The sequence below is a fragment of the Hipposideros armiger genome, unplaced genomic scaffold (genome assembly GCF_001890085.2).
Source record: "Hipposideros armiger isolate ML-2016 unplaced genomic scaffold, ASM189008v1 scaffold_49, whole genome shotgun sequence".
NCBI lineage: Eukaryota > Metazoa > Chordata > Mammalia > Chiroptera > Hipposideridae > Hipposideros > Hipposideros armiger.
Genome location: NW_017731399.1, coordinates 3,845,129 through 3,863,346, shown reverse-complemented (window position 1 = coordinate 3,863,346; position 18,218 = coordinate 3,845,129). Strand labels below are relative to the sequence as shown.

The following is an 18,218-nucleotide window of genomic DNA, read 5'->3' as shown; positions in this document are numbered from 1 at the left end:
GTAGCTTACAGCAGCCTACTGTAGCAGGGGCTGCAGCCTATGCCGTCACCAGCAGCACAGCTCCAGGTTGAGCTGTTCACCATCTTAGCTGTAGAGGGCACAGCATCACTGGCCCATGTGGGTTCCGAACCTGGCCCAGCTGCTCAGTGCTGGCGTCCCAAGCCAACTCTTAACCAACGCGCCACTAGGCCGGCCCCTATTTTTAATTTTTTAAGTAACCTTCATACCATTTTGTATAGCAGTTATACCATTTTGTAGTTGTAACAATAGTGTACAGGGTTCCAATTGTTCTGCATCTTCACTAATTCTTGTTATTTTCTGGTTTTTGATAGCAGTCATCCTAATGGGTATAAGAATGGTGTCTTGTACTTTTGATTTGCATTTCTTTAATGATTAGTGACGTTGAGCATCTTTTCATATGCTTGTTGGCCATTTGTATATATTCTTTGGAGAAACGTGTATTCAAGTCCTTTGCTCGTTTAAAAATCAGGTTGTTCTAGACTGAAGAACAAAACAACTGCAACTTGTCTGTTCCCCTTCCCCCGATTCCCCAGCGCTGTTCCCCTCCCCCAATTCCCCAATAAAATCTTAAAAAAAAAAAATCAGGTTGTTTTGTTGTTGTTGAGTGGTAGGAGTTCTTTATATATTCTGAATATTAACCCCTGATCAGATATATGACTTGCAAATATTTTCTCCTATTCTGTGGTTGCCTTTTCACTCTGCTAATTGTTTATTTGATGCACAGAGATTTTAAAGTTTGATGTAATACCATTTGCCTATTTTTGCTTTTATTCTTTAATTTTTCATAGCAATATTTTGTATTTTTCAGTGAATAGGTATATTTGGAGTTCCTCAAGACTATGCTTAGGTTCAATGATTAGCTAGGACTCATAGAACTCAGAAAAGCTGTTTTGTTTTTTTTTAAGATTTTATTGGGGGTTTGGGGGAGTGGAACAGTGTTGGGGAATTGGGGAAGGGGATCAGCCAAGTTGTTGTTCTTCAGTCTTTGTTGTGGAGGGCGCCAGTCGCCATCTGGCTTCCCATCGGCAGCTTGTGGCCTCTAAGCTCAAGGTGCTGTGTTCAATCTTATTTGCGGGTGGGCGTAGCCACCATCCCATGTGGGAGTCAAACCCAGCAGCCTTGTTAAGGGTGCACACTCTATCCACTGAGCCATCCAGGCTGCAGCTCAGCTCAAGGTGCCAAGTTCAGTCTTAGTTGTGGGTGGGCATAGCCCACCATCAAACAAGCAATCTTGTTGTCATACCAGCTGATGCATCCTGCCATCTGTTGGCAGCTCAGCGACAGCTCAGCTCGGGTGCAGTGTCACTGGCCCATGTGGGAATCGAACCAGCAGCCCTGCTGCTCAGAGCTCATGCTCCTAAGCCAACTCTTAACCAACTGAGCCACTCGGCCGGCCCCAGGAAAAGCTGTTATACTCACTGTTCCAGTTTATTACAGTGAAAGTTTACAGATTAAAATTAGCAACAGAAATAGGCATATAGAGCAGGGTCTAGGAGACACCAGGCACAAGCTTCTGGTTGTCCTTGCTCAGTGGAGTCGTGTGGACAGTGTTTAATTCTCCCAGGAGCAGTGTGTGACAACATGCACGGAGTATTGCCAACCAGGGAAGTGCATTTGAGCCTTGGTGTCCAGGAGTTTTATTGGGGTTTGGTCACATAGACACGGCTGACCATAGTTCCTAAGGTCAAGCAGATACTATGTAGCCCAAGGCCCCCATCATAGAGCCCATTGTTAGCAATGTGGCCCAAGGCCTCATGTATACAGAAGCACTCTTAATAGGCAGAGTATTCCGAGGACTTAGAGGTTATCTCTCAGAAACCAGGCCAAATCTTTCTTTGGCATGTGCAGGGTTTGGACACTCCTGACCTGCTGAATTAATCCTCTATTGTACAATAAGTCTTTCACATTTTTTCATCCTTCAGGTCTCAGATCAAATGTCACTTCCTCAGAAAGATATTCTCTGGCTATAGTATCTAAAAGTAGTCCCATCCCACGTATTCTTTATCACATCACCCTGCTATAGTACTATTCCATTCTGTAATTTATCTTATTATGTGTCTCCCTCCACTTGAAATCAGTTCATGAGAGCAGAAACCTTATCTGTCTTGTTGACTGCTATATCTCTGGCACCTAGTACATAGCTGGCATTCACTGTTTTTTAATTAATTAGTAAGCATGGTAATTATACCTAGAAACTTAAAAAAAAAAGTACCATAAGCCAAATAGAAAAATGGCAAAGGAATAAATACTTCATAGAAAAAAATGCTCTTCTTTCCTAGTAATAAGAGAAATAGAAGTTAAAATTACATTGAGATCCCGTATTTCACCTATCAGATTGGTAGAAATCCAAGCATTTCATAGCTTACTGTGTTGACAAGGGCTTGATGAAATAGGCACTCTCCTACGTTACTTTTTAAAGTGGTACAACCCGTAGGGAGGGTGATTTGGCAGTATATATCAGTATCTCAAATACATATGTACTTTGACCCAGCAGTTTTACTTCAGGGAATTTCTCCTACAAATAAGCCCCCACATGTGTGAAATAGCTTATAGGCGGCATTCATTGCAGCAGTGTTTGTAATGGCAAAAAGTTGGAAGCAAGTTAAATGTCCATCGTTAGGGGATTGGCCTAATAAATTATGATATATTCATACACTGGCTATGTAGCTGGCTAAAAAAATTTTTTTTAAAGAATAGGGATGTTCTTTGCATACTGATGTGTAAAAGCAAGTCTCTACAATATGTAGTTAAGCAAAGTGCAGGACAGTGCATTTATTGTGCTACTACCATTTGTGTGAAAGGGCAATGAGAATATATATTTGTATTTGCTTGTATATACACAAAGAAACTTGAATAGGATTTATAGAGAACAATGACAGTGTTAAACTGGGAGGTTAGGAAAATAAGTAGTTAAGTGGGAGACTTTTTACTGCACACCTTTTGATACTCTAACTTTACAACAAGGTGAATGTTTTACCTGTTTAAATAAATAAATAGTACTTAAAAAAAAAGAAAACATATACTGAGTTTTAAAAACAGAATCCAAAGTACTATAAAGAAGGGTATGTGTATTTAACCCTGCTCTACTATTCGCATATCAGCTTCGAGGGTGGGGCAGGGCGGAGTTGGTTAATGTTCATTATAAACCAGAACATCCAGTTGAGTGATGTGAATGAGCATATTATGATTGCCTCTTTCATGCTAGACTTAACCTAATTAAACTGTTCTGTAGCCTAATAGGACAGCAGTGGTGCCACAGAAAGAACACAGGTTTTGAAGCAAGAGACCTGACTTTGATTCCTGCATCTGCTGTTTCCTGGCCAAGATTTTGGACAAGTTGCTTTGGTGTACATCTACCAACCAAAACCTCTCAACATATGAAAAGAATAAATGAGATAATGTGAAAGTGCTTTGTAAATAAATAGTGTATATAGAGAGCTATTATTACTGTATTTTAGTTTACTTTGAACATGAATCAACCCATCAAGTTCTCATAATTATATTACTGAGTCACAAACATAACATTCTTAGCATATGGCTGTCACCTCCTCCTAAGAAAACAGAGTGATGAATTCCCTCAGCTGTCCTCCTCAGCTATCCCACGATGCCTCTGTCCTCTAAATCCCACCTTCTTCATAACCATTTCCTTCCTACCTGACTTTGGCCACTCTAGTGATTTGTGTTTGGCAAAAATTATTTTTCTTGGTGAGTGGTGTATGTATTTTACCTTTTGGAATAGTTTCTTTTCCATTTCTCATAGGGTTTCAGTCTTCATAAATATTTTCTCCATGAAGTCAGAGTTACTTCCTTACCTCCAGACTGAGGTAGAGGGTACCAATGCCTTTGTAAGGCAACTCTTCTGTCATTTTTTGTTCTGCATTTATTCCCACCCCGTTACATTAGTTCTCATCCCCGTCTTGTATTGTCAGTCTCTTCCTCTAATCCTAATTCTTTACTTTGACCTGACAAGTATGCACAAGACTCTAACATCCCTAAAATAACTTTTTCAATTTGAATCCCTTCTTTCATCATATCATTTTTTTCTTCAAAAAATGATTGCCTTTAATTTCTCAGTTTCTGTCTGTTGCTCGGTCCATAATGATTTATAATCTGACTTCCCTCTTACCTGTTTTAGTTGTGTGAAGAGGTTGGTGAACTCCCCAGTGTCAAATGCAGTGCCTTTTCAGCTCTCATTTGGCCTGACTGTTGATGACACCTTTCTGAAATGTGCTCTTCCTTTGGCTTCTGTGACACGTTGATTCCTGGTTTTCTTCCCTCTCCTCTGTTCTTTTCTTGATCTCTTTTGGTGGGGTTTCTCCTGTCTCCTGCTGCTTAAGTTTAGGGCTTATTCACACTTCTCTTCTTGGTTATAGTCTATCTCCCTCTGTATTTTTCCTTCCATGGCTGTTATAGTGCATTAATGTCCAACAAGTTCGTACTGTTCCTACTTCCTATTCATGCTTTTCCAAAGTTACAGAAACTAATGACTTCCCCCAACTCTCTTCTGAGCTTGAAATTCTTAACTGCCTTTAGACTTTCCTGGCTGGTTGCAGGTACTTCAAATTAACCTATCTCCCTAATTAAAGTGCCTCTCCCCCTCCAGCCTGCTCATCTCCTTGTGTGCCCCATCTCGAGCAGCGTTATCATCACCCTCCTAGTCTCTTATGCTAGGAACCTCTAAAGTCATCCTTGACTTCTTCCTGACCATTCACATGTAATTTGCCACAAAGTCCTGTCAATTCTGCTTCTGAAATATCTTTCTTACACATCTATTTTCCATCGCCACTCAGACAAGCTTCTTAAAAATGGAACATAATCTGATGTGTCACGTCCTCAAACTTGACAGTTTTTATGACTTTGTATTGCTGGTAAGACAAAGTCTAAAGTCCTTGGCATGGCAAACAGGGTTCTTTACAACCTGTTCCTAACCTTTTCTGCCACCGACCCTGACAAACCCTTTCTCCAGCCACCTCATGAGTGCTCCCTGGTTTTCTGCCTAGGCCTTGCACTTCCCTTCCACACCTCTGTGCCATGACTCACGGTGTTTCTGCCTGGAGCCCGTGCACCTTCTACTCACCCTTGAAGTTTCTGCTCAAGAATCATGTTTTATTCCTTCCTTGACCACATAGAATTATAGCCTTGTAGCACTTGAGAATGATCTCTAATATAGTCTATATTAAAACTAACTTAGGAACTTTTTTTTTTAAGTTGCAAAAAAGGAGTTTATTAGAAGTAAAAATACATTTCAATGAAGCAGAAGCGGGCCCGAGCTGTAGAGAATGGCCCAAGGACCATTATTAGAAGAGAAAGTACACTCCAAAGAGTTTGGATCAGGCCGAGCAAAGGAAGCTCAAAAGACCACTTCTTTTTTTTTTTTTTTTTTTTTGCCCCCCCCCCACACGTTGGCAGCTCTCAGCGGCAGCTCAGCTCGGGCCGGGCAGCGAACCGCTGTTGCTCAGAGCTCAAACTCTTGAGCGAGCTCTTAACCAACTGAGCCACTCGGCCGGCCCAGGAACTTCTTAAGGATAGCATTTAGATCCTAGTAATTTCAGTATTGCCACAGAATAGTACTTGGAATATAGAATTTGGAAAATTACCTGTGAGATGCATATATTGAAAGTAAAGTAAAAGAGAACTTGGCCCACACTGAGCCTGCAGAGCTCACTGATGTCTTGTGAACAGCAGATAGAGATGGTTAAGAACTTGATTTCTGCAGCCAGGCACACCTGGGTTCAAACCCGCTCTGTGACACTTATTAGCTGTGGCTATTTCCTTACCTGTGAAGTGGTGATGATGGGGTGGCTATGAGAATTAAATGTAAAACGCATATCAATCCCTGGCGCAGTGTAAAAATTTTAAGCTATTATTAAGTGCAATGTATTTTTAATGAATAATAATAATATTCTATAGTAATAGTTATACTCTGTAGTAAAAAATGAGGTACAAGAGTGTCATGTTCTCACATGATCTTTCTAAGAGAACCCTTTCTTAACCAAGCTGATGATATCTTAACCAGCAGCAGTGACTATCGATCTACTTTTATCTCCTGTTCTATTATCTGTGAGGAGGAGGAATACCTGTTATTTTTCCTGTTATCATTTTTATCGTTGTTAGTTCTTTTGGGATTCATTCTACCCTTTACAAAAACTGAGTTTTAAATATGAGCAGAGATACCAAAAAGGATATTGAACTTGAAGAATAGGAAAGGATAAACCCAAGATAAGGATAAAGGCAATAAAATGGTGTCTGGATTAAGAGTCTGAGGAAAGTAGAATCTAAGAAAGGTTCTCATTTCATCCTGTCATTCATCAAGTATTATTGTCCCCTTACTCTATAGAGGGCACAGTGGGAATGGGGCAGGGATATCAGAATTGTTTTAGGCCTAGGTTTTCTCTGTAAAGATTTTTTTTTTAAAGTGAATACTTCTTTGAGCTAATTGTAGATTTACATGGCAGTTGTAAGAAATAATTCAGAGAGATCCCTTGTACATCACTAAAAAGATTTTAAGTCTTTTTAACAATGAAGGTGAGATAGCTTCTTGAATAACTGGTATAAAGCCGCAGATAGAAAGCACTTCATGAATTTGGAAAACGTAAGATTACTCTGCTTGTAGCTGCAGCAAATAAAGGTTTCATGCAGGTGTCAGTTTTAAGCCAAACCTCAAAGGATGAGTATACTTGTATTAGGTTGGGAATGGAAAGAGAGACGGCGGTAAGCTGAGACCCAGATGAAGGGGAGGACCTGGATTCCTTCAGTGAACAGTGGTAAATAAGCTAGATTTCTTAACTGTGCACTTCTTGTAAATGGGTTCTTTCTTGCCTCAGGTTTTTAGAATTCAAGTAATGGTGTGCCTGTTAATCTCAGGTCCAACTGTTAACATTTTCTGTTTTTGATATAGAATACCTTAATTCTCCTGAGAGTCTGACTTACTGAAAGTTTTTCTTGTACTTTCAGAATGACAGTAGAGAACGGCATGAGCACAGCAGCGAAAGGCGGAGGCGCGGCAACCCTGAGCCCGTGTCTAACGGAGGACCTCAGGGTGACACACTGCAGGCAGTGGAACAAGATGATGAAGAAGATGAGGAGCTGACACTGAAATATGGCGCCAAACACGTGATCATGCTCTTTGTCCCCGTGACTCTCTGTATGGTGGTAGTGGTGGCCACCATCAAATCAGTCAGCTTTTACACCCGGAAGGATGGGCAGCTGTATGTATGAGTGTTCTGTTTTATTATTCTCAAGGCCCGTGTAGCTTTTCTTCACAGCGTGAAGGCCTCTGTACTGAAGGGGAATGGAGGCTAGAGAGTTCTTCAGTCAGAAGCAGTTGAGAGACTGAGGGGTTATTTGTTACTTGATGCTTTTTAAGTAGAGAAAATGAAAACCACAAAGCTATGTTTCCTGTATGGTGTCACTAAAGGCTGAATTTATTTGGAATTGAGCAGGTAAAGAGTTGAATAGTAATCCTTTCCAACTCACGGCCGTTGGGCCTATTGTTCTTTGCCTGGAACATCCTTTCCTTTTCTAACTTAGGTGGATTAATTCCTATCATCCTTCTCACTTTGGCTTAAGTGTTAAGTCCAAAGATAACTTCCCTGATCCTCCTAACAGAAACAGGTACTTCCTGGTATGTATTCTTTCTCATAGAAACCTGTTCTTTTTCACTTGTAGTAATATGCAAATACATATATTTATTTACATTATTTATTCAGTACCTGGTTTCCTTCTATGCTGTAAGTTCTCTCAGGCCACTTTGTTTCCTGGGTGAGGTATGTAATAAATGCTCAGCAAAAAAAAGTTGTTAATTGAAAGGATGAAGAATTAATGCAAGCTGGCACTCTCTAGACTCTTGGAGAACTGTCATGTGGATTTTCTGGCACTGTTGGTGTCGGTCCTTTGCCTCCAAGAAAAATGCTTTGATTCATATGTCATCGAGTTCTGTCTCTATTGTCTGTCTATTGACTCTCATGGGACTCAACTTTTAAGTGGATTTTAGAATTTGAAACTGGCAAGTGTCTGAAAAACCGGGCTGAAAGCCAAGCTTTTAACCTTTGGGAGAAAGGCTAAAACTGGGTGAAGGGCAAGAACTAGAGACAGTAGCCAAAACAGACTGAGGAATAGTCTCCGTGGGAGTTAGAGTTAGGTTTGGCTATATATTATAGAACAGGGGTCAGCAAGCGATAGCCCACACGTCACATCTGCCTGTGACCTACTTTTGTAAATTAAGTTTCATTGGAACACAGCCATGTCCATTCAGTTTATATTGTCTCTGCCTGCTTTTATACTATAATGGCAGAGTTGCGTGGTTGCAACAGAGACCATATGACCCACAAAGCTTAAAATATTTACTCTCTAGTCCTTTACTGAAAGTTTGCTGACCCTGTTATAGAAAATCAAAACAACTGGTTTAAATGATAACCATATTTTATCTCTCTCCCACAGTGTGCAGAGGGGGTCAGTCCAGATTGGTGTAGTGGCTTCACATTCATCAAGGACTCAGGCCCCTCCTTTCTTCTTTCTCTACTGTACTCTAGGTTATTCCAGGGTCTGTACTGTAGGTTATTATGGGTGCTGGAGCCCTAGCCTTCATTCAGATAGCAGGAAGGAGTGGGGGAGAAAAGAAAATAAGACATATCTCTCAGCAGAATTAACTCCTTTCTTAGAAGTTCTACACAACACACCTACTTATAACTCATTGACCATTACTTAGTCTCATGGCCGCACCTGACCATAGAGTCAGAAATAGTCTTTTAGCTGGGAACATTGGCACCTAGAATAAAAGTGTTTTTATGTGGACAAGAAAGAAGGGGAAGATAGACATATGGCATTATTTCAAGACAACTCCAGCTGCGGTCACCCTAAAGATGAAAGATAATAATTATAAGCTATATTACCTTCCTCCGACAACCACTTATAGCTTAGGTAGTTTATGTGGCAGAATCTGGTTCTTTAGCAAATCACTAATACGTTGTGGAGGAAACATTTGATGAGGTAATTATTTCAGTATATAGGATCCACTGGATGAAGCCAGTGTCTGGCTCACAAGGAAGCCCACCTCTCCATATTTTAGATATCTCCTTTTATTTTGAAGCACTTATTTTAGAGGCTAGCTATTTTTCTTAGGGTAAAAATTCTAGACTAGATGATGAAATGGGAAAAAGTGATGTATCAGTCAAATCAAGGAAACAAACCTCGGTTTGGAGAGGGCATATGGTTTGGAATATCTATCCATGAACACTTACCTGGGGCTTTTGCATTTTGTTTTATTATAGACTCTATACTCCGTTCTCAGAGGAAACAGAGACTGTGGGCCAGAGAGCCCTGCACTCCATTCTGAATGCTGCTATCATGATCAGCGTCATTGTTGTCATGACTATTCTCCTGGTGGCTCTATATAAATACAGGTGCTACAAGGTGAGCATAGAGACAGAGCTTTGCTTTCCACCATGTGCTTTTTATGACTAGATTTTCCTGTCACATACCTTACTTGGTCTAGTAAAGAAGAAGGTCTTATATTCTTTTTTTTTTTTTAAGATTTTTATTGGGGAATTGGGGGGATGGGAACAGCGCTGGGGAATTGGGGGAAGGCGAACAGACAAGTTGCTGTCGTTTTTTTGTTCTTCAGTCTAGTTGTGGAGGATGTTGCTTCACTGGCCCAAGTTGGCACCGTCATTGCGCTCTTCCCAGACAAGGCAGATCAGTCGCCGGCTTCTGGACGGCCGCTCACTGCGGCTGCTGGCCGCTCACGCTGGCTGCTGGCTACACACGGTAGCCCATGGCAACCCACTGCCACAGGGGCTGCAGCCTACACCGTCGCTGGCGACTCATGGCAGCCCAGCTCCAGGTTGAGCTGTTGTTCAGCATCTTAGCTGTGGAGGGCAGTGTCACTGGCCCTGATATGTGGGATCCGAACCGGGGCCCTCTGGCGTCCCAAGCCAGTTCTTAACCATTGCGCCACTCAGCCGACCCGAAGGTCTTATATTCTTGAACTAAGTTGTTTTTTAGTTTTTTCCCTCTCGTTGTGGAACCTTTGAAAAATACAAAAGTGCATAAATGGAAAACAAATGTTTTCATATCATGTCACAATCTAAATGGTTTTAATGTTTTGATTTGCGAGATATATATATAACATTCCAAAGACATATATCCTAAGACTTTTAGGGTTTCCTCATTCACAAATAGCATTATTTAATATATTTGTCCCCATAAAATAACATATAACTTAAAAAAAATCATATTTTCATACTTGAGTACAGCACAATCAGGCCACCTTCAGATGCCGATTTAAACTCATTGGTAACTGGCCATATTCCCACTTCCAAATTGGTGACTGTCGTCGTTCCCTCACCGCCTCTCCTGCAGTAGCACTGATTCTTTCTTTGGGAAACAAGGGCAGGGGAGGTTGTGCAGGAAAGACAGACCCAGCTTTCCCAGCCTCTGCTCTCTGAGCTTGCTCTCTAGCTAAGTGACTCACTCCTGACTTTCAGCCACCGGGCACACGTTCCAGATTCATGCCTCAAAAAAAATGACAAATTATTACCAGTCATGAACCTTTAGGGTCATTCTCAAATAAATATTGACTTTCCAAATGTTGAAGTCTACTCTATTTCCCCCTAGTATATATTTGTGTATATTTTTAAATATAGTTAAAAAGTGTAATCAGTATGTGTCTTTTTTTTTTGGAAGATTTTATTGGGGGAGAGGAACAGCGTTGGGGAATTGGGGAAGGGGAATAGACAAGTTGCTGTCCTTTTGTTCTTTAGTTTACTTGTGGAGGACGCTGCTTCACTGGCCCATGTTGGTATTATGATCATTGCGCTCTTCCCAGGTGAAGCAGTTGGTTGCTGGCTATTGGATAGCGGCTCACAGCGGCTCTCGCCAGCTGCCTGCTGCTCACACTGGCTGCTTGCCACTCATGGTAGCTCACAGCAGCCCACTGCAGTAGGGGCTGCAGCCTATGCTGTCGCCAGCGACTCACAGCAGCCCAGCTCCAGGTCGAGCTGTTGTTCACCATCTTAGCTGTAGACGGCGCAGCGTCACTGGCCCATGTGGGAACCGAACTGGTGGCCCTGCTGCTCAGAGCTCGTGCTCCCAAGCCAACTCTTAACAAACTGAGCTACTCGGCCAGCCTAGTATGTGTCTTGTCTTTACTTTTACTTTGGCATAAGCAATTTTCTGTATTATAAATTCTTAGAAAATATGGCTTAACGGCCACATAATATTTGACTCAATGGGTATATTATAATTTACTTCCCCTAATTTCCCTCAGGTTGGACATTTAAGTTTCCAGTTTTTCACTGTTCTAAAAAATAATGGAAGTCTTTATGCATAGAGCTTTTTCATTTTTCAAATTATTTTCTTAGGGTAAAATCCTAGACAGAATTTTTGGGGCAAATTATTTACATATTTTTAACTGTCTTGGTGTGCAGAATTCCTTTTTCAAAATGATAGTATCAATTTGTACTTAACACTAGTAGTGAATGAGACTATCTGTCTTACCTTGCCTTCACCTGCATTGACTTTAAAAAATTTTGAAAATCTGTGCTAATTTTTATAGGCAAAACACAATGTCTTAATTTGCATTTAGTTGGTTACTAGTAAGATTAAATACCTCTTCAATGTTCACAAACTCTAAAATTATACAGACTTTAACCTTGCTTGTTGAACGTTTGAGTGCGTAGAAGTGTTAACCTAGGTGGTGACCTTCTGTAGTCTGACATTAGCATATGGAGAAGATTATGTGTATGATGATGACAGGTAGTCATCACTCAGAAAGCCAAAGGGCAAATGATGTAAAGCCGTGCTGGAAAGCATTCTCTTCCCACTGATTAAATGTGCTCTTGTCTTAAGTACTTTTTTTTTTTTTTTTAAGATTTTATTGGGGAATTGAGGGAGGGGAACAGTGTTGGAGAATTGGGGAAGGAGACCAGCCAAGTTGTTCTTCAATCTTCATTGTGGAGGGCGCCGGTCGCCATCTGGCTTCCCATCGGCAGCTTGTGACCTCTAAGCTCAAGGTGCTGTGTTCAGTCTTAGTTGCGGGTGGGTGTAGCCACCATCCCATGCGGGAGTCGAACCCGGCAGCCGTGTTGTTAAGAGCGCACACTCTATCCACTGAGTCATTCGGATGGCATCTCAGCTCAAGGTACCGAGTTCAGTCTTAGTTGTGGGTGGGCATAGCCCACCATCAAACAGGCAATCTTGTTGTTACACCAGCTGATGCATCCTGCCATCTGTTGGCAGCTCAGCGACAGCTCAGCTTGGGTGCAGCGTCACTGGCCCATGTGGGAATAGAACCAGCGGCCCCGTTGCTCAGAGACTGCACACTTAATCCAACTCTTAACCAACTGAGCCACTTGGCTGGCCCCAGTTTTGTGTATCTTTTAGTTATGCTTCATTTTAGACCATCTGAAAGGTTTATATTCAGCCAGATTTTCACATTTACTCATTCATTTATGTTGTTTTGCTTTTTTAATGTTCAAGTTTTAGCAAGCACAGGCCAAGTCTATAAAAACAAGTTGTTTACTTTGACTCCTAGTATAAAGTAAAAGCTTTTGAGTTAGAAATTTAGAAACTTGCCAGAACCTGTTTTCTGGAAATGAGCCCTGAGGATTTATTATGTCAGTGGTTGGTTGTGCAATGCCTGTAAGAAGCACAAGAAGCTAAAAGACCCAACAAACCTTGAAAATCGTCAGCCGAGTGTAAATGAATCAGGAGGCTTTGGCTAGAAATAAATGGTTAAGACTTATTTAAGGGTCTTAAGGTTTGCAGACTGGAAACATCATTCGGCCCTACCCTGAGTGTTCCAAAGAAGAAAGAAAAACTGAGGGTTCTTATTTAAAGAAAGAGTACATTCTTGAGAAGAGTGAGTTCTGCATTCTTAGCCTCTGGATTGGTGCTAGATGGTAATCCTCTAGATGACATGTGGTCTGGATAATGGATGTCAGATGTCTGGATACTAAACATTCTTTCCTTAGTCCTTCAGGAGGTAATCAGAGGGTTATCTGGAGGCTTGATATATATCCAGGTATTGAAATAGGACTGGAAATTTAAATTTAAGTTCCCAGCTAGTTAAAACAAGAATAGAACCATTTCCTCATGCCTCAACCTACTTGATTTTAGTAATTTAGCAGCCTCACTGTAGTGACTCAATTTGTTTACTCTATTTCTCAAAAGGTAGAAAACGGAAAAGGCAGTTTTTATTATTTGTTGTAGATGGAACTATTGGGTTGTCGGAAAAGTCATGACACATTTTTGCAATGAAAAACAGAAAAAATATGTCATGACTTTTCCGACAACCCAATATATAGCTTATTAAAGTCACATGATTTCTGGCCTGGGTAGTTCAGGGTTTAGAGGAGACATTTGCTATTCTGTACTGAAGCAGGGCTCTTTTCTTTCAGAGCCTTTAGCACAAGAAAGCTGACTAGGGATTTTTGCAAGATGAGAAAGATTTGTTTTACAATCTGATGATCTAGAAAAAGGGGAGATGCGATTAAGTCATCATCAGAAGAGACTTTGAATTCAGGTAATAACTCAGAAAATGATAACATAAATGACCAACTTAAATAGGAAAACTGTTTACAACCATTACTACAGGGAAGGGTTGTAAATCTTACAATATAAAGATCACTTACAGATCATTAAGAAAATGATGAACATCCTAATAAGAAATTTAAAAAATTCCAAGCAGACAAATTGCGAAGGAAATATAGCTGGCCAGTAGAGAGTGGAGCTTAATATGAAATACCAGTACACATCTTGAAAGCTTTTCTGCCTTGTAATATTTTGTATGCTTTTTAGTTTTGTAACTTGGATTATTTCTAAAGCTGAGACCTGTGAGCTTGATGAGGTGGAATGCAGGTGGGGAGATTTCTTTCTGCTTAAGCTGTATTGGTTTTTTTGCAGAAGAAATAGAGTAAGGGCTCCCTTTAGAATATTTTGCTGAAGTTGAAGTGTTTAGAGGGAAATATACAGGTATCTTCAGTTTATTGTGATGTGTATTAAAAATAAGATGGACTAATGGATGAAGAGGTGGATAGAAATGTTGCAAAGCAAGTATAGCAAAATGTGAATGGTAGAATTTAGGTGGTATGTGGATGTTCACTGTAAAAACCTTTACACTTTGCTCTGTGTTTGAAAAGTTTTATAATAAAACATTGGGAAATTTTTGTGGAAGAAAAAAAATAAATTTGATAAATTTTAAAGAGTCAGTGAAATTTTTATATCTTTTTTTTCAAAGGAATTAATCACAAATAACCTTGGGTGATCAAAACAGAACCACAAGAGAAAATTAACATAGATTCTAATCACAACTAGACTTTGATAGCTTAGAGCCTGATTATTGGAACAACTGGATCTGGGAGTGGAGGTGGGAGATTTAGAAAAAAAGGAAGACGAAATAATATTCTTGATTTGGAGGCTTTCTTTTCTCTCCTTTCGTCAAGGTTTGATTTGATCTGTTCTAGTTAAGGGATATCTTTGGAAACATTGGTAAACATTGGAAACTTCTGTCATTAAGCAATAAAGTTCACTGAAAGATTAAAGCAAATTATGGGTGTATCCACCTCGAAATATTAATATTTTCACTCTTGGTTAGAAATTACTTGACACTTGATTATACTTTTCCCTGTTTTTAAAAACCTCGTACTTTTTGGGTTGTATAGTATTTTCCCAAATATACCTATAACATAAAATTGTCATTTAAAATGTTCACCTTTTGGGAGCTGGCCGAGTGGTTCAGTTGGTTAAGAGTTGGCTTAAGAGTGTGAGCTCTGAGCAACAGGGCCCCCGGTTCGATTCCCACATGGGCCAGTGACACTGTGCCCGAGCTGAGCTGTCGCTGAGCTGCCAACAGGTGGCAGGATGCATCAGCTTGTGTAACAACAAGATTGCCTGTTCAATGGTGGGCTATGCCCACCCGCAAGTAAGACTGAACTTGGTACCTTGAGCTGAGCTGGTGCCTGGATGGCTCAGTGGATAGGGCGTGTGCTCTTAACAACAAGGCTGCTGGTTCGACTCCTGCGTGGGATGGTGGCTACGCCCACCTGCAACTAAGATTGAACAGAGCACCTTGAGCTTAGAGGCCACGAGCTGCTGACGGGCAGCCAGATGGCGACTGACGCCCTCCACAACTAAGATTGAAGAACGACAACTTGGCTGGTTCCCTTTCCCAATTCCCCAACACTGTTCGCCTTCCCCAATTCGCCAATAAAAATTAGAAAAATAAAATAAAATGTTCATGTGTAATATATTACAAAAATCAGATTCTGATTCTATCTCACATTAATAAGCTATACATGAGTAATAGAGAGTAATATGTGTATAGTACTGTATGAATTCTGCATAATGATGGACTGAATTCTAAGCGTTTCAAAGAATTCATAATAGTAATACTTATTAATGAACAATGTAAAATGTAGAAAGCATTGCAATACTTACTGAAACTTCAGATTCTGAATATTCTTTTGTCAAATGGTTATATAGTTTAGAAGGCCTATTTTCTTTGTACAGTTAAAGTATGCATACACAGGTCACCTAACTGAATATCTGATTTTCAATTTTATTTATCAGTTATTTATTTAATTTATTTATTGTTTATGTCAGAAACACTACATAATTCCTCCACTGAAAATATTGCTATTTTAAAGTTTAAAATGTCAACTGTTGACTCTATTGATAATTCGATATTTTAGAATGTGTTCTTTTTAAAATTTCACCTGTTTCTAAAGGAATGAGGGTTTATATATGTCTTGCTGAAGTTTCTATTTACTGTATGAGTTGTTCAGCCCCAAAAGTTCTAGTATAAGAATTCACTGAATCCAAAGCCATTTGTGTTCTGCCATTTGAAAAGCATAACACATACAGAAATAACATACTATTTTTGAAGCCACAAATTTGCAGTTCTTTAGGGCTTTAGGATCTGTTAATTATATTGAAATACTTTCTTTTCTAGGTCATCCATGCCTGGCTTATTATTTCATCGCTATTGTTGCTGTTCTTTTTCTCATTCATTTATTTGGGGTAAGTTGTTAAATATTTGGTCTACTTTTCAGAAATTAACAATGTTTGGGCTCGCTATCATTTAAAGTCATTTCCTTTATTGATGAACTACTCTTAAATTGTAATTGTTTCCATATATAGGTCATACTTGGTATATAGAAGACAATATTATCGATAGAGATATTCTTTTGTTGATCCTTACTTATAAATAAGTAGAACCAAAAGAACTCAAAACTATAGTCAGTTCTAAGTCTGTTTTAGTGAAGAATTTATTTACTTCCTTTAGTAAAGAATTTTTTGTATTCTTTACTTCTAGTAGAAATCTATGAATCAGAATGTTAAGAAAGTATTTCAAGAAAGTATATAAATATGATTTAATTAATTTTCAAACTCTTATATTGTTTCATCAGTGGATTATTTTTTTTCCAAATGAAATCTTACATGAAAATTTCACATATAAAATAGGAAAGAGGGGCTGGCCAAGTGGCGCGATGGTTAAGAACTGGCTTGGGACGCCAGAGGGCCCCGGTTCAGATCCCACATATGAGGGCCAGTGACACTGCCCTCTACAGCTAAGATGCTGAACAACAGCTCAACCTGGAGCTGGGCTACCATGAGTCGCCTGCGATGGCATAGGCTGCAGCCCCTGTGGCAGTGGGTTGCCATGGGCTACCGTGGGTAGCCAGCATCCAGCGTGAACGGCCAGCAGCCGCAGTGAGCGGCAGTCCAGAAGCCGGCGACTGATCTGCCTCGCCCGGGAAGAGCGCAATGATGGTGCCAACTTGGGCCAGTGAAGCGACATCCTCCACAACTAGACTGAAGAACAAAAGGACAGCAACTTGTCTGTTCCCCTTCCCCCAATTCCCCAGCGCTGTTCCCATCTCCCCAATTCCCCAATAAAAAAAATCTTAAAAAAAAAAAAGTAGGAAAGAGCAGAGCTGCTCTCTTGAAGGGAACAGAGTGTCTCAGAGATTTGCCAGTCTGGCCTTTCTCTCAGCAGCAGTGGCAGAAAATGCTTGTAAACCATTGCACTAGCTCTTAAATTAGGAACAGAAGCAATAAAACTAATAAATAAATTGATGAGTTTGGTAGAGCCAGTTGGAAGAAAATGACAGACAAAAGAAACAAATGTGAGAATCTATGTGAAATGGATGATTTTCTAGAAAAAATGATCAAAACTGACCACTGATGCAATAGAAAATCTAAATATAGCACAAAATACAGAAAGTTGTTGAAGAGGTTCTCATCCTACGTCCACCAATAACAACTGTACAACATTTTATGAAGCCAGCATAACATTGATACTAAAACCCTATAAATTACCAAGAAAAAAGAAACTGTAGACCAACCCTATTTATTGATATCAAAAGAATGACTAAATATTAACAGGTAGGATTCAGCAATACATTGAAGAAATATTACCTTATGACCCAATTGGGTTTGTTTGCAGAATGGAAGACTGGTTCATTATTAGCAAATTTCAATATAAGTCACAATATTTCTAGGTCATCATCTCTGTACATGCTAAAAGGCATTTGATAAAATTTAACACCTGTTGTTGATGAAATTCTGTAATAAAACAAATGCATGGTTACTTCTTTAACATGATAAAATGAATAAATCTCTTCTAAAAGTCAGTTGTCCTCACAGGGAAACTAGAAGCATGCCTATTAATATCAGTAACAAGATGAGAATTTCCTTCTTCAGTACTGTTGCCTGACATTGCTCTGGAGGGAATAGAGCACAATTAAATGAGAGAAAGACATAAGAGCTATACAGTTTGGAAGAGAAGGTTAAATTACCAGTATTTGGAGATAAAATGATTGTGTACTTAGTTTCAGAACTAACCAGAAGGCAATTAGAATCACTAAGTAAATTTGGCAACGCACCTGAATACAAAATTAATAAACACAATTAAGTAGCATTCATGAAGACACTAGTTAGGGAACATAATGAAAGGAAAAAATCCCATTTATGATAGCAGCAAAAAAAGACAAAATACCTAGGATTAAACAAGAATTGTGCGCGATTTGTTAGTAAGAAATTTTTAAATACCTCTGAAGGCCTTAGAAGACTTAAACAAATGGAAAGTTATACCAGGTTATATAGAAAGACTTAGTATCATAAAGATTTCAGTTCTTGCTAAGTATATTGTAAAAATTAATATAAGTCCAACAAAAATATAAACAGAATTTATTTTT

General features: G+C 39.6%; 1 protein-coding gene across 2 annotated transcripts in view; it reads left to right on the top strand.

The window, feature by feature from the left end:
* The window catches only part of PSEN1 (presenilin 1), a 77,400-nt gene that overhangs the window by 35,287 nt on the left and 23,895 nt on the right, over positions 1-18,218 (top strand). For both annotated transcript variants that reach the window (XM_019640425.1, XM_019640424.1), the window contains exons 4-6: positions 6,976-7,229; positions 9,291-9,432; positions 15,971-16,038. In XM_019640425.1, the coding sequence (XP_019495970.1) occupies positions 6,976-7,229; positions 9,291-9,432; positions 15,971-16,038 (464 nt within the window). The remainder of the gene's footprint in view (positions 1-6,975; positions 7,230-9,290; positions 9,433-15,970; positions 16,039-18,218) is intronic.